The sequence below is a fragment of the Martes martes genome (assembly GCF_963455335.1).
Source record: "Martes martes genome assembly, chromosome: 3".
Taxonomy (NCBI): domain Eukaryota; kingdom Metazoa; phylum Chordata; class Mammalia; order Carnivora; family Mustelidae; genus Martes; species Martes martes.
Window position 1 is genome coordinate 69521760 of NC_137890.1, and position 17032 is coordinate 69538791.

The window sequence follows — 17032 nt, forward strand, 5'->3', positions numbered from 1 at the left end:
TCATAGAGGCCATGCACCATAGGCAGGAAAGCAGAATTCCAAGAAGAAATGATTACTGAGACTGATTATGTTCATTTCTGGGGCACACTAACAGATATCCAGCAACAGCTTCAAGTTGAAATAAAGGTCCGTATTCTTTCTCTCTAGAATGACTATCTGGCCCTGCATTAAATTAGTTTATGCTAGATTATGTCACTGTAACAAGCTGTCTCCCAAGTTGTAGTGGCATAAAACAGTAGAAGTTTATTTCTTGATGATATTACATGTCCACAACTGGTCTTTTGTGGCTTTGTTCCCTGTGCCGTCATTCCAGGACCGAGGCTGAAGGTATACTGAGATATACTGAGATATACTGGCCTCGTGGTACAGGGAAAAGAGTAGGAAAACTGGAAGAACTCTAGATGGTGATAGCTCTTGAAGAATTTTGCTCGAAACTAGCATACATTGCTTCTGCTCATATTTTGTTGGCCTGAGATATACTGGCCTCGTGGTACAGGGAAAAGAGTAGGAAAACTGGAAGAACTCTAGATGGTGATAGCTCTTGAAGAATTTTGCTCGAAACTAGCATACATTGCTTCTGCTCATATTTTGTTGGCCAGAGTGGGTCATATGGCAAAGCCAGACATCAGTGGGATGGGAAGTATTTGCTTTCCAGTTGGAGAAGAACTATAGGTTCTGTGACAACTGGGAAGAGCAGAGAATCATTGTGAATGTATAAGGAAATGTGTGTGTGTGTGTGTGCGTGTGCACATATATGTGTATGTATGTTTTCATTATAAATTTAATAGTTAAATAAATTAGTAACAGATTAATAATAAATTACATACATATGATTGCCCCAACAAAGCTGAAAAAGAGTGACTAAAACAACCCTTGAGTGAGTAGGAATAGACCTACCACTCAGGTGTTGAATTTGCTTGATCCTTTCACTCTGATAGAAATTATTTTTAAGTGACTAGATTTGTACGAATCCAGCTTGCAGAAGATCATTCAAGGCCTGAAGTAAGTCTAGGGTTAAGAATTAGTGATGGGGTCAACATGAATGTGATCCTTGCTTTCAGGAAAATAGTACACGTAAACACGGCCATGAATCCCCACCTTAACTGAGTACAACTCACAGATCTATATATCTTCCAGATTTTGTTCTTTAGTTCTTTAGTTCTCTATTAGCTGACAGCAAGATACTTTGCTATGCATTAAGGAAAAAGTTGCCTTAAAAAAGTTCCTTATATTATGGGGGAGATAAAATGGGTGTTTATCCGTTGGTTCACTGATTTGAATATTCAGTAGTCAATAATCTTAAAATTATTCTAAATAACCTATATTTTAGTTCTACTAGAAACTTAGAATATAAGGGAAAGAAAAGGTTATGCATATTAGGAAAAAACTATACTTGGTAAACATTTAAGACTTATTCAGGCCTTTTGCACATCACAATAAACTTGTTATAATAATTCAAGAGTACAAAGAATAGGTATCCTGTCACCATGATGCAGACTGTAAATCAGTCTCTTATTACTACAAAACTTGATGTTTCATCCCGCACCTGTGATTGGGATTATAAAGCGCTCTTGGGAGAAGGAAGGCAGTAGTGTCTAGTTCTATATAATGTTAATTATTGCATTGTTCATGTCTATCTGTAGTTGGGATGGATGCTCTGGCATTGGTTTTAACAAAACTAGCCTATTGTATGGCCAACTAAATACACCTTCAATAAATAGAGACTTCACTTGAGAAATTCGATCTAAAGACAAAAGAGTCATTGGTCTCAAGTAGTACACTAATAATGAAGCTAACTCAGCCATATAAATTATCCTAAGCCAACAACCATGAGTGTGTTGAAATGTTAATACCTTTGATATACTTTAATAATGTTAATTGTATCCACTGCCGACATCTTGTGGTGGTTGAGTCACCCATAATCTTTCAGAAACAGGGTACCCACCACGTTAGCCAGTTTAAGTGAAAAAACAAAGCACCTACTCTTCTAAATCACATGGAGACCCATGATGTCTTTTTTCCCCTCTTCTCTTGAGTATTTTAATGAACACTTAAGAAAGAAGACCTACTTAAATTGGAGCCAGTGTGACCATTGAAATTCTAGGAGATTTGCAAGAACAACATAAATACATATGCCCCTATATAATGATTTCATAAACTTTTCACAGTAGACCAGGTTCCTTCTGGCCAGCTAACTTTCTGATAATAATAAAATTTAATTTGGTCCTAATTTGAATTTTTGGTCATTTAAAAATAATAGTATTCCTTTGAGTTAGCTATGGAAAAAGTATTTGCTGTGCCGAGAATAATGGAAACCAAAAAATGTACTTAAAATGCTTAGCTGGGAGAACACGCCGTTCCCAAGCACTCAAGAAACACCAGTTTAAAAATTCAATGAGATTGTAACATGAGAGGAGGCCTGCCAACCTGGGCAGCAAATTTGCTGCGCTCAAAATATCCCCTTTTTGACTGGAGCCTTCCAGAACCTTATCCACCTGACTTTCCAAACATCACTACATGATATTTCTTTAAAGAAACAGCTTGTAAATCTCTCAACTCACAAAGACTTCCAGCCTTTTCCACAACCAGCCCATGTTGGTGAAATTCTACTGAATTGTTTTCTCTTGGCTACCTTGATTTTATAACCTCCCAGCTGTGATTAACAACTGGCACTGTTCAAAAACCACGTATTTAAAAAATAAGCATCCTTCTCAAAACAAAGTAAATTTCCCAGTTTTACCAATAATATCATTATATGGGGAAATATTCACAATGTATTATTATGTGAAGAAGGTAGTCAACGAAAGATATCACAACAATTTCCATTTTGATCAGTAATGTGTATTGAATTATGTGTTGGTAATGGGACAAGAGTTGACTTGTTTCTTTCATTGTGGTTTTGTGTTTTTTTAAAGATTTCACCTATTTATTTGACAGACAGAGATCACAGGTAGGCAGAGAGGCAGGCAGAGAGAGAGGAGGAAGCAGGCTCTCCGCTGAGCAGAGATCCCGATACGGGGCTCGATCCCAGGACCCCGGGACCATGACCGGAGCCGAAGGGAGAAGCCCTAACCCACTGAGCCACCCAGGCGCCCCATGGTTTTGTGTTTTTTTAATAAGTTTCCAATACTGAGCATAGCATGTATGATTAAGAAATAATATAATACTCTTGAAAACCAGTGTACAGGCTGTAGTGAATTTTCAGAACGCCTTTGCTCCCATGCCCATTGATGTGCAGTTCCTGAGGCATCCAGGGAGACAGCCTCCCTCTACACATCTGCCTCTCAACAGAGACCACATCATGTTCTAAGCATGTAGGAAAGGCAACTGAGGCAAAGTGAGTGACTTTCCCTCAAGTTGAATCACAGTTTTGTGGCAGAAGGGCATGCCTAGCACCAAACCATCTTCTGGATTTACTGAGTGAAAAGGTTCGCTTGATTTTTGTGCAGAAACTGAACAACTGGCTATCTCCCCCTGAAACTAGTTGATTTCAGCCTCCAAACAACTGTTGACCTAAGATACCAAGGCTCCTTGGTCTCCCTGAACTAAGAGGGGCCAGGTGTTCTTGAGGAGTAGGTCATGCCCATTTGGGTGGTAGTGATAGGGCCAAGGAATGTGGTTAGGGTGACCAGGAGTGTCAACCCCATCTAAACTATATAGAAGAGGCTTTGAAAATAAAGAGGTTTTATTATCTGAAAAAGTGGGTGAGGATGTTGGGCAGGCAAAAATAGGCACCCACTACAGATTTTTACATGTAATAATTACAAAATTTCTAATGAAATCCTTTCATGGTAGGGAACCAAATGGATTGAATTTTCTCAGGTAATGTAATGTGGTAACCACAGTAGAGCTTGGTAGACCAGTCTGTCCAAGGGTATTCTCCTTTTCTGCCCCACATTTAGTTGACTACAGCAACCTGGTGCTTTGCCTTGTGTTCCTGGAGCTACCATGGGGGACAGGTATGGGTTGCAAATAGAGAACAAATAGAACTATAGAAATGTGATTTGAATGGCCCTTAAAGCTTTCACACAGAATATTGTGCTAGCCAGCAAGAACACAGTGAAAAAGAGATTTTCACACTCTCCTCAAATGTCATTTAGATGACATCTTGGTGAAATGATGACAGTGGCAATAATGATTCCTTTTTAATTCTGTAAGCATTTTGGCCACTTCAAGTGTAATATGCTGTGGGGAAAACAGTAGCATTTGGCTGATGGGTGTTAGTCGGGCCTGTGGGGACTCACTCAGTAGAAATTGTAAAGCTCTTTTTTCCCCTCCAACTCAGTGTGATGGAAGAAGTCAAATTTGATACCAGTTAGGTATATGTGATTATTTTGTTTGATTGCCTCGTTAGTAGGTGGTAAACAAGAGTTCGTTTTGCCCTTAGATTGAGGTATTAAGGTGCTAGGCCTACAGCTAGAGCACGGGGAATATTTGAGAGACTTTCAGAAATAGAATAGCAAGTTGGGTGTGCGAGAGTGATGGCGAGGAACCATCCACCACGGCTGGGATGTGGTTTCTTCTCATTTATTATTTACTAATTGCAGTTTTTGTTGTATTTGACTCTGAGACTTAAAAGCTAAATGCCTACCCATTCTGAAAGTCAGCCTATTTGATTTATTTATAAATTTTTAATAAATTTAAAAATTTAAAAATTTAAATAAATTTTAATTTTTAATTAAATTTATTTATATTTAATTAAATATATTTAAATTAATTTATATTTATTTTTATATTATATTTATATTTATTAATTTATATTTAATTAAATATATTTAAATTTAAATATTTAATTAAATTTAAATTAAATTTTAATTTTAAAATAAATTTTAAAATTTAAATAAATTTAAATTTAAATAAATAAATAAGTTTATAAATTTATGTTTATAAATTTATAAATATATAAAATTTATAAATAAAAATTATTTATTTATTTATTTATTTGACTTAGCTGAATTCTGATTAAGATTTGATTATTCATGTTTACGTGTGCATAGAATTTCAGTTCATTATCTTTATTTGTCTTGTGAAAAAATAAAGTCAAGTTATCTAGAAGAACTTTAAAAAATTTTTTTTTAAGATTTAATATATTTATTTGAGAGAGAGAGAGAGCTCAGGTGTGCACAAAGCAGGGAAGGCACAGAGAGGGAGAGAATTTCAAGTGGACTTAGTGTCAAGTGTGGAGCCTGACGCAGTATCTCCCTCTGCTACTTCCCCTGTTTGAACTTGCTCTCTTTCTCTCTCTCTCTCAAATAAATAAATAAATCTTAAAAAAAAAAAAAAAAGGACTTGCTGGCTCATAATTAAGTTTAGAGAATGCCCAGAAATTAGATTTTTCCTCCTTACTAACCACTACGTTATATTGAAAGAGAAAGCAAATCTGAAGCTTGAAAATTTAGAAGGCAACAGTCTGTTTATGACTCAGTAGCAACTCGCCACATTTTCCAAATGTTGGGTCAGAACGTGCATTTCCTGCTTCCCCTGAAATACGTGTGTGATTTTCAAAGTGAAAGCCTTCCTATGAGGACTCTCAAAGGAGCACTAAATAGAGCTCTCAGGCCATACAGCAATTGCCCTTGGTTCCTTCAAAGGGAAGGCCCACATTAGCCAATACAGTACAGTCCATTTTGAACTGCACTTGTGGATCTCAGAGACACCCCCTCCTAAAAGGCTTTCCAGAGCTTTTATCTCCAGCTTGGTGCTTGCGTATTTCTGAATGTTGCCTACATGGCAGGAATGAGCACATATTAGGGCTGTGCTGGTACCAATTATGTAAAAAAAAACCCTCATGCCAAGCAAAAAAACTCAAGATTTAGAAATTGTCAGTCACAGTGGACTGGGAGATGCCAGAAGTAGCAGACACTCTGGGATAGGGACCACCACAAGCTCTGCTTCCCTGAATTCAATGACAAATCTCAGTCCATGTCCAGCCGGATTAGTGGGACAGGGAAAGTGTTTGCTCTTCCCATTGGGGCCTGTGCAAGATCTGGCCTTTGGTCTGTTTCCCTAACATACAGCAGATAGCTCTGTCATATTAAACGTTATGCTGCACAGACATTGTTTTCCTGAATTCAATGCACAGACGTTGTGCTTTTAGTGTAGGTACACAGGCTCAGGCCCGCAGCCCATGTTAGTGTGGATTGTTATTTTGCTGTTGCCCCAAGAACACCCTGTACTCTCCGGCTTTTGCTATGGGGAGAAACGAACATCCGAGTAAATGGAAGTACAGTGATCTGAGCGGGTTCCATCCTAACAGCAGAGAGACTGTTAGGGGGGGCTGCGTAGAAAGCCGTTGTAATAGGCTGTATAATTTTGTTTGGAGAAACTGGACTTTTGACAGATGAACTTCTTTTCCCTTGCATTTGTATTTATCTAACAGAGTTGTGGTTGGGAAATGATCCAGGATTCACAAGGTCAAAAAGTGACCTGGTTCACATACTGTAGACTCCTCCCGTCTCACTCCACAAGCTTCTCCAGGCAGGTGGTCCCGTGTGTTGTTGGTACGTTCACCCCGAAATGGTCACCCAAAGGACATATCGACCTTTTGGCTTTGGCCCTCAGAGATTCTAGCAGCCCCGTCAAACTCGCCTCAGCTCCCAGATAACCAGCTTTGCTTTTCCACGCTGTACTCTGCAGCTTGAAACCATTCTAATGTTCTTGATGAATGAAGATCTTGTTAGAAGGCATTGGGAATTAAAGCCATTAGAAAAATTAAAGAAATAACAATACTTTGGATTTTTGTAATACCTTTCTTCGTGAGAAAATACATTTTCATAGACAATCCAGTTGTATTCTTTCATTATCCCAAGAGTAAAAGGATAAAAGAATGTTGGATAAGTATTCTTAGCCTTATCTTTAAAAGCTAAAAAAAAAAATTAGTAAAAAAAAAAAAAAGGATCATAAAGAAGTATTTCCTCCTTCTCTGTAGCCTCCGGGTTCCCTGGTGTATAAATAAGACATTTTTCCCTGCCTGAAACTCAGGCTTTGTGTTCTGCAGTCTGTGGTTTTGTTATTATCCAAATACTTGTGGATCGACATTGAAGATAGGCTTAATAGATAGCTAAGTACCTTTGTGCTACCTGCTCATTTTACCCCCATTTCTGGTAGGCCTACTTACGCAGCCTTACCTGAGAACAATTTTGCTTTGTAATAACTTGTATAATGCTCACCGGTTTTTCCTTGATTAAGGTAGAGTGCTAGTGTGTGGCCATTGGACTCACACATCTCCCTTTCTTGTATTTTTCAGAAATTGAGGCGAAGGAAGCATGCGACTGGCTCCGTGCTGCTGGGTTCCCACAATACGCTCAGTTGTACGAGGGTAGGTTGGCTTCCCCTTTACTCTTCATAAAGAGGATTAATTCAAAATGAACCTCACGTATCCTGTGGTGTATTTGGACTTCCAAGTCTCTTCTCGGCCATTTTTCTTTGCTGTCCCTTTCCCTCAGCCTTTGCCATCCCAGGGCTTGCACGGATGCCGATTTAGACATGAGTATTGCTGCCCGGGCCTGCCTGACTTTCTGCTCGACACCGCTTCTCACTTCTTTACTTTCTGCTTCTCCTCTCTTCACCGCCAATCCCAACTCTGCCTTCCCCTTCCAGCCTTCCACCATCAGCAGCTTTCATGATTGCTATTATTATGGAAGCGGAATTGACACACAGTGTTCCATTGGTTTCAGGTGTTCACCATAGTGATTCGACAATTCTGTACATTGCAGACGCCCACCACAATAAGGGTAGTCGCCATCATCACCATGCGACATTATTACCATATTATTCACTGTATTGCCCATGCTGTACTGTGCTGTACCAAATTATAATCAGTTCTGACTCCTTGCATAGTCCTTATCCATAGTCAGTCAGGATCCCAACAGTCAGCAGACAGCATACTCGTGATAATCTGAAGAGGATTTATTTCTAAAAATGTTTATTACAAAGTTGTGGTCAGAGGGAGAGGGTGCCAGAGCCCAGAACGAGAGAGGATCCTTCGAGCAGAGGACACAGCTGGCGGTGGGTGAGAATCAGTAGAGTAAAAACCCTGACCTCACCTTCCCTCCTCCCTCGGTCTCCACCAGGGCTTCCCATTGGCCAAAAATGAAAGGAAGCCAAAGGACATGGATCCCCTTGAATGCCGTCCACACGGGTGATCCTCAGGGCATAAGGCAGGGTATAGAGTGGAGATCTGTAGGACTAAAAAAGGATATCTAGCACACGCAGGAGCATCGAGTTCTCTTCCTGATGGCCTAAAATGTATGTAGGATAGAAAGAATCAACAAAATTCACCTGAAACTCACTCACTCACCTGGAAGTTCAGTTTTATATTTTAGAAAACAAAATCGAACAGTTGTTCTACTTCTCTAACTTGAATTCCCTAAGGATAGCATATCTAAGAATATGTTTTGAAGTTGAGAGTCTCTGATACAAGTTTTTATAAACTTCAGCCTTGTAGGCAAGGAGGGTTTTGTAATTTTGATCTAAGCAGCTCTACTTCCATGCCCCACCATGTATCCTGATTATGAGGGAGAGGCCTGAAGAGGTTACATGATTTCTCCAACATTAAAAGGTGGAGGAATTGGAATTAAAATCAGTCTCTTGAGCTGTGTCACAGTGGCTTTTCCCTATAATGTAAAACTCTCTTTGTAAGCTCACAACATTATAAGCTCACAATTTAAACTGAACTGTCTACAAATGGCTAAGAAGTAAAGTAAATGTCTTCTCTTCGTATAGTATCAATTGTTTGAATATTTTGCTGATACTCAAAGTGACTCAAGATTTTGCTATAAAAGAAAACATTTGAGGCCATTGAACTTTGATTATTTTTAGAAATTTCCTTCCTAAGGAAAAAAAAAATCTGCTGTAAGTAAAAAGTACCTGTCAAATTGTGTTTAAGCCATAGGCATTGAATAAGCATCATAAGAAAGAACAAATAGTATAGAGCATACGATGTGCCAGGTTCTTTTGAAAGCACTTTACCTATGCTATCCCTTTAATATTCTTAATGCTGCACGGTAAATATTATAGTTCTGATCATCTCCATTTTACAGGTGAGGAAACACAGGCCCAAAAGAGGTTAGGTGAGTTGTCCCCAGTCCTACAGCTAGAGATTAGCAATGCCAAGACTCAAAGCCAAGGCAGCTGGGCTTCAGTGTCTCTGTTTTTCATTATTACGCACACTCCCTCTCTAGCAGAACAAGACCATCTTCATTCTGGCACCACCTGGTATGCACTCACATTACTTTTACCACCAGAAGGGATTGTTTCTGTTCCCAATTCACATTAAGGTTTACATACCTTTAGATTTATTATGACTCGCACGGTGGAGGTAATGCAAAATATAAAACGAGAAAGAGAAAGAGTGGCAGAGTGGCAGGATGATGACAATGAATTGACATTGTCAGTTAGATTTGACTATGCCCTCTATTAGAATGATCTCCAAATTTTTCCCTCTGTGAATAAGGTACCTAAAATGAACACTGCATCTTGAGGATTGCCCTTGACCTCCAAAGTTGGCATGAATAGTCCGTGGGAGAAAAGTTATGATGTTGGAATCTGTTCTCTTTGGATAGAATCAGTTGTTTGAATATTTTGCTGACAGTCTAAAGTGACTCAAGATTTTGCTACAAAAGGACACATTCGAGGCCATTGAGCTTTGGGTATTTTGGGAAATTTCCTTTCTGAAGGAAACAAAATCTGCCAAACTAAGTATTTCATGAACTGATCAAGGTAAAAGTCATTGAGGTTAGGTGGGTGGTGAGAGTATAAAAAACTCTTCATATGGGCAGATGTCTACAATTATGATGAACTACAACAATACAGTCACGTAATATTCGATCCTACCCAAGGGCAAGCACTGGGTTATTCTCATATTTCACGCTTCTTTTGTGTCCTTAAAAGCATATACAAATAAATATAAAATAAATATAAAAATAAAACTGCCTACTATCTTAAACATTACCAACACATCCATCAAGGGGGAGTAACTGCCAAGATCGGTCACATGTACTGAAATGTGGTGGTCAAAAGATACTGGTGCCCATTCAGATAAAAACAAGATGCAAAATCTCTGTTTCTCTATTTTTCAGATTCCCAATTTCCCATCAACATTGTGGCTGTCAAGAATGATCATGATTTTCTTGAAAAGGACCTTGTAGAACCTCTTTACAGGTAAATTGTGTGATTTTGTTACTTTCAATTGTGCAGTCTCTAATAGGTATCCCTGTATTGAAGGGCAAGTTCAACAGCTCCATAAGTGTTTATTGAGTGCCTACTATGTGCCAGGCCTGGGTCCAAGTTCTAAGTATGCCACAGGGAGCATGATTAGACCCTGGTTTTATGGAGCTTAAATCCTAGTCAGAGTCTTCAGAAAGTAGATTGAGGAAAAAGAAAGAGAGTCAGTGAGAGAAAAAGAGAAGGAGGGGGAAAAGTAGTTATCTCAGAGAGTGTTCATGCTATGAACAAACTAGATTAAGATGAAGCCATAGACCGTGGTGACTGGAGTCAAGGGTAGGTTAGTGGAAGTAGGCACAGCATGAGTGGCTAGAGAAGGCCCTGAAAAACTCCATGAGTATGTCAAACTTGGTTGCATTTTTTGCAACGGCAAGTGATTATATCAGCAAGCTAGAATATGTAAGCTCAAGTAATTATATCAGCAACTTGGAATATTAAGCCTTTGCTATGTGATAGATGCTCGACAGAAACAAAGATGTATATGAGTTCTTCTCTCTCCTCAAAGAATTTATAATATGGTTGAAGAAATCTAGTTGAAGAAATAAAGCATGAATACATGAACAAATAAGTAATAATTATAATTTAAGTGATAAGAAAAGATGCCAGTGTAACCAATATCCAGGAACAATTAAATGCTCCATGAGAGGCTGTATGTGTCTGTAGGAATTTGAAGCTTCCTAACTAAAGCCCTGGAGAGAGGTCAGGGCTGGAGATAAATAATATTTACAGGAGATGAGTCACTTTTCCACGGCCACACAGCTAGCTATGGGCTAAAATGACCTTAAACAGAGTACTTCGGAGCACCTGGCTAGCTTAGTTGGTGGAGCGTGCACCCTTGATCTCAGGGTTGTGAGTTTGAACCCCACATTGGGTGTAGAGATTCCTTAAAAATTAAAAAAAATCTTTAAAAAAAATGTAGTACTTAAAATTTGCAATCCAGTATTCTTTCTAGCACATTCCGTGTTGACATCGAAGATGGCAGTTTAGTCAGAAAGTAATGATGAGTAAAACTTTTGTCAAGAAAGGAGAGACCAGTGTATGTTAGGATAGTGTGCAAATAATCTTAGCCTTCCTGAATCTTCAGACATGCCTATTTTTGCATTCACTGTATGGTTCCTATATGGAGAGAAGGTAGATTTGCATTAAGAAGTGATATTTGAATATTTAAGGAAAATAGTACTGTGGGTTTGCTTAACTGGGTAGAAGAGCAGAGAACTCTTAAAATCACAAATTATAGGAACGGGCTATTTGGGCTAGAAAACAAATAAACGCAAAATGCCATTTGCAAGCATTTATGAGATGAATGGATAGTTTGATTGTGACTCTTTAAAGGTAATGAATTGGAAAAGCAGTGTTTTCAGGATGTCTGGGATACATCCCAAGCAGGAGCATCTCCCTCCTCATAAGACTTCACTCAACCCAGAACTGCTCCAATAGCACCTCCTTCTGAGTTTTCCTTCTTAGTTTTAACCAAGGGCAATTTTATAGCTGACTTTAAAAAAATAATAAGGAATTTTTATATTTTAATTATATTATATTGCATTATCATTTTCCACATTGAATGTTTTAAATTTATGTATTCTGTTTTTGTTTTTAAAAAATTTTTTTAAAGATTTTTATCTTAGCTATTTTAGAGAGAGAGAACATTCATATACATGAGTGGGGGAAGGGGCAGAGAGAGAGAGAAAGAGAGAGAATCTCAAGCAGACTTCATACTGAGCATGGAGCCCAATGTGGGGCTTTATTCCAGGACCCTGAGATCATGAGCTGAGCCAAAATCAAGAGTCGGCCACTTAACCAACTGAGCCACCTAGGCACCCAAAATTTATGTTTTCTTTAAATCAAAACATATGCACATATATGTATACATATATGGATGTATGGATATATACATATAAAGTAAAATTCACTATTTTGAGTGAACAGTTTTCAAGCATGTAACTGCCACCACAACCAATATGAAGAACAGCTCCATCACCCCCAAGAATTCCCTGGTTCCCCTCTGGCATCAATCTCTAACTCCACTCCCAAGCCTGATCTGGCTTTTGTAAATATAGTTTTGCCTTTTCTAGAATACCATATAAATAAAGTCAAACAATATGTAGTCTTATTTTTTTTTAATATTTTTTTTATTTATTTGACAGAGAGAGATCACAAGTAGGCAAAGAGGCAGGCGGGGTTGGGGGGGGGAAGCAGGCTCCCTGCTGAGCAGAGAGCCCGATGTGGGGCTCAATCCCAGGATTGAGCCAAAAACATAACCTGAGCCGAAGGCAGAGGCTTAACCCACTGAGCCACCCAGGCACCCCAATGTGTAGTCTTTTGAGCCCGGCTTCTTTTACTGAGTATAGTACACTTAAGGTTCCTCCATATCGTTGGTGTGTCAGTCAGTACCAAAACTGAGTAGTGTTACATTATATGGCTGTACTACAGTCTGTCCGTTCACCAGCTGAAGGATGTTTGAGTTGTCATCTGTTTTGGTGGTTGTAAAGCAACTATAAACGTTCATATTCAAGGTTTTGTGTGAACAAAAGTCTTCATTTTGGGGGGTAAAATCCTAGGAAGGGGATTATGGGGTCCATTTAATAGCTGTGTTTTAACTTTATAAGAAACCACCAGACATTTCAAAAGTGATCCTATCGTTTTGCATTTTCACCAGCAATGTATGAGAGAGTTCCAGTTGCTCCACATCTTTGTCAGCCCTTGGTGCTGTTGGTTTTTTAGGTTTTTTTTTTTAATTCACGTATAGTGGATATACAATGTTACATTGGTTTCAGGTGTACATCACTGTGACTCAACAAGTCTATACATTGTGCTATGCTCTCACAAGTGGAACTCCCATCTGTCACCATACACTAATACAATACCATTGATTATATTTCCTAGGCTGTACCTTTGATCCCCATGACATATATTGTTTGTTTTGTTTTTAGTCATTCTAGATATCTAGAGTTATCTCATTATGAGTTTAGTTTTCATTTCCTTAATGAGTAATGATGTTGAATGCCCTGTTCATGTGCTTATTTGCCATACCTGTATTTTCTTCAAGTCTTTTGCCCATTTTAAAAATTTGATTGTTTGTTTTCTTACTGAGTTTTGAGAGTTCCTTATATGCTCTAAACATAAATAATTTGTCAGATATGGGTCTTGTAAATGTTTTCTGCCAGTCTGTAGCTTGTCTTTAAGATCTCTCTCTTTTTTTTAAAAGATTTTATTTATTCATTTGAGAGAGAGGGAGAGAGCACAAGTAGGGGGAGGGTCAGAGGGAGAAGGAGATGCAGGCTCTCCGCTGAGCAGGGAGCAAGATGCGGGGCTAGATCCCAGAACCCTGGGATCACGACCTGAGCCAAAGGCAGACACAATTCATTTTTCACATATCAGCGTCCCACTGGTTTGGCACTGTGTTGAAAAGGTTAACTTACTTCAGTGAATTGCCTTTGTACCTGTATTGTAAATCAATTGACCATGGTGTAAGTTTATTTCTGGATTGTCTATTCTATTCCATTTATTTGTATGCCTAATTAGTCTTTCATCAATATGACACAGGATTACTTAGCTTTTTGTATGTCTTGGAATCTAATACTGTATGTCCTCCAACTTTGTTCTTTTGTTCTGGAATTGTTTTGCCTATTCTAGTTCCTCTGCCTTTTTATATAAATTTTAGAAACAACTTGTTGGTATCTATTTTAAAAAATCCTCTGGAGTATTGATTTGGATTATGTTGAATCCATAGATCAGTCTGGGGAGAACTGATGGCTTAATGGTACTGAATCTTGTGATTCATAAATACAGTGTATGTTTCTTTTTATTTAGGTCTCCTTTTTTTTTTTTTTTTTCAAAACCTGACTTGTAGTTTTCAGCATATGGATACTACACATCCTCAAAAGTATTTAAGAATTTCATGTTTTGTGGTGCTATTGCAAATAATACATATTTTTTATCATTTCAATTTCCAGTTGCTCATTAATAGTATGTAAATTTTTTTAAAGATTTTATTAATTTATTTGACTGAGAGAGACACAGCAAGAGAGGGGACACAAGTGGGGTGGGGAGGGAGTCAGAGAAGGAGAGACAGGCTTCCCTTTGAGCAGGGAGCCCAATGTGAGGCTTGATCCCAGGACCCTGGGATCATGACCTGAGCCGAAGGCAGATGCTTAATGACTGAACCACCCAGGTGCCCCTGTAAATTTTTTTTATATATTTTTCTTGTATCCTACAGTCTTTCTAAATTCACTCATTAGTTCCTAGTAGCTTCATCATAGATTCCTAAAATTTCATTTCTAAATATAAACAAAGGATTACACTGTAAACCAAGAATAAAAATTACAGCACATATTTTCAAGTCAGGATTGCAGAGGCAAACACTGTCTCTGACTCTGTAGTTATGTTCACTGGTGACATGGCTGACAAGCTTTGAATCTCATACATGTGGGTGGTAAATCCTTATCTGTTCACTGCTGTTTGTGATCTGAGATTCCTTAAGTAAATTCTAGACTTTTCCATCAGAGTCTACTCTTTTTTTTTTTTTTTTAAGATTTTTATATATTTATTTAAGAGAGAGAAAGAGGGAGAGGGAGAGGGCATGAGCAGTGGTCAAGGGCAGATGGAAAGGGACAAGCAGACTCCCTCCTGAGCAGGGAGCCTAACTTGGGGTTCAATCGCAGGACCCTGGGATCATAACCTGAGGCCAAAGCAGACGCTTAACTGACTGAGCCACCCAGGCACTGCCCACAAGGTCTGCTCTTTAAAAAAAAAAAAAAAAATGCCCTTCAGACATGTTTTAGAGATGACCCAGTCCAATGAATGTGAAATCATTTAGAGATACAAAGTTCTGAATAATACTATTATTGTCAGCCAGAAAAATCTGGAAGCCTTCTTTTGCAGAGCCCGTGCCCCTTCTCTGATACAGCCCACGGCAGGATCATGCAGACATACCCTGAGAGGTATGGCTGTGTAAACATGTATAAGTGTGGCAATGCCAGACACCACAGAGTTCTTCACAGGGGCCCAGCTTGCGTAAAAATGATGAGAGTGGCAGGAGGTTGTTATAACTGGAATAATTTTTATGATCGCTGTGTCTCCAAAAATATCATTAAGTAAGAAAAGTGTTTGGCTGGAAGTGTGCGAGCGGAGATTCTTGGGGTATAGGAGGGGTAGGTGAAACAGAGGCCAAAGGAGTAGTGACGGCAGGGTGGGTCGAAGGAAGCAGGCACGGTACAGAGGCAGAGAAGGGGGTGGCTGCTAAGGAGACATGTATGCAGTTTCCTTCCCCCTCATTCCAAGTTCCACCAGGACACTGAGGCATGTAGCAAATAGTGGAGAGCAAGCAGAAGGAAGACCTCTAGCCTGAGGGGAATGACCACACTTATAAAATCTTGAGACCGAGGAGTGGTTAATGAGACACTCGCCCACTCACATGGTGTGTAATAATGCCTGGAGAGCAGTAAGGGGTTGTGATTTTATTCCTTTTCTCATGGGTACATCGCAGACACAGTGATAAGAGTTGGTCTCCTGTTTTATTTAGAAGCTTTGTGGGCTCCACATTTCTCATGCATGTTTGAAGTGCCGAGCTAATGCAGAATCATAAAGGGAACCGTAGCCAGGGGGCACGTAACTTCTGCCAGGTAGACAAATGAAGACAAGAGGGCTGAACGACTCCTGCAAATGTTACCCACGACAAGAATTTTACTCACCTTTGGTTTTCTGGAAGCCTCTCACGTGCATGGACAGACATTTAGTGTCCTAGGTCCTAATTGCACATAGTAAGTTGTGGAGCGGTGTTAACTTTTTTTTTTTTTTAAAGATTATTTATTTATTTATTTGACAGACAGAGATCACAAGTAGGCAGAGAGGCAGGCAGGGGGGTTGGGGGGGGGGAAGCAGGCTCCCTGCTGAGCAGAGAGCCCGATGTGGGGCTCCATCCCAGGACTCTGGGATTGTGACCTGAGCTGAAGGCAGAGGCTTTAACCCACTGAGCCACCCAGGTGTCCCCAGCGTTAACTTTTTGATTGGCTGGAAAAATATAGCATAGTGAGAATGTTGATGACAAAGAAGACCCATGCCTGGACTGCAATATGTAGAGGTGTACCCCCTTGCTTTTAGGTCTCGAACACTAGACAGGTTTGCTGTTTTGCCTAAAGGTGTGAACTTCCAGGGTGGAAACCATGTCTTACCATAGCTTCTGTGACTCTGACAGCACCAGCACATAGTAGGTGCTCTGCAAACATTTGTGACTGCAAGTCAGAGTAGTGCAGTTGCTTATTTTAGCAACCTCAATTATAATTTTGTTTTGATTTTTTTATTGAATTCTTAATTGAAAATATTTTCCCCTGTAAGTGATGAAAAGCAAATTGCAAATCTAAGTAACTAGATGAGCTAATTGAAACTGTTACTGTATCAGAATGTAGGAATAGCCAAGGTGTCAAAATAGCTTGCAAAGTTTGTCACCTTTCAAGCAAATTGCAGCAAGTCACAGCCCCTCAATGGGATTTTTTAAGGATAAGTAATATGTTCGATTTGCATTTTGATTTGCAGTATTCACTCAGACTGATAGTATAGGGCTCTGATGTTCAAGGTGATCTGTGAATTTCCAATTTAATATTAGGCCAATAAACTGTCCATGTAACTTATGTCTTTAGTAAGTGCTAGTTTATTGTATTGTGTGTGAAACTAGGGCATTACCTTGTTCAGCACTGTTTCAGGGAGATGTGGAATTGATTTGGATTCTGGAGTGCATCTACCATTGCCCTTTGTATTTAAAAGGATAATTAATGACCATGGTTTTCATGTGGGGCAGGGGAGTTTGTGAAGA

General features: G+C 39.1%; 1 protein-coding gene across 6 annotated transcripts in view; it reads left to right on the plus strand.

Annotated features, from left to right (window-relative positions):
* Positions 1 to 17032, plus strand: part of STARD13 (StAR related lipid transfer domain containing 13) — a 516117-nt gene that overhangs the window by 446455 nt on the left and 52630 nt on the right. For all 6 annotated transcript variants that reach the window (XM_080798625.1, XM_080798627.1, XM_080798624.1 and 3 more), the window contains 2 exons: positions 7247 to 7318; positions 10080 to 10161. In XM_080798625.1, the coding sequence (XP_080654751.1) occupies positions 7247 to 7318; positions 10080 to 10161 (154 nt within the window). The remainder of the gene's footprint in view (positions 1 to 7246; positions 7319 to 10079; positions 10162 to 17032) is intronic.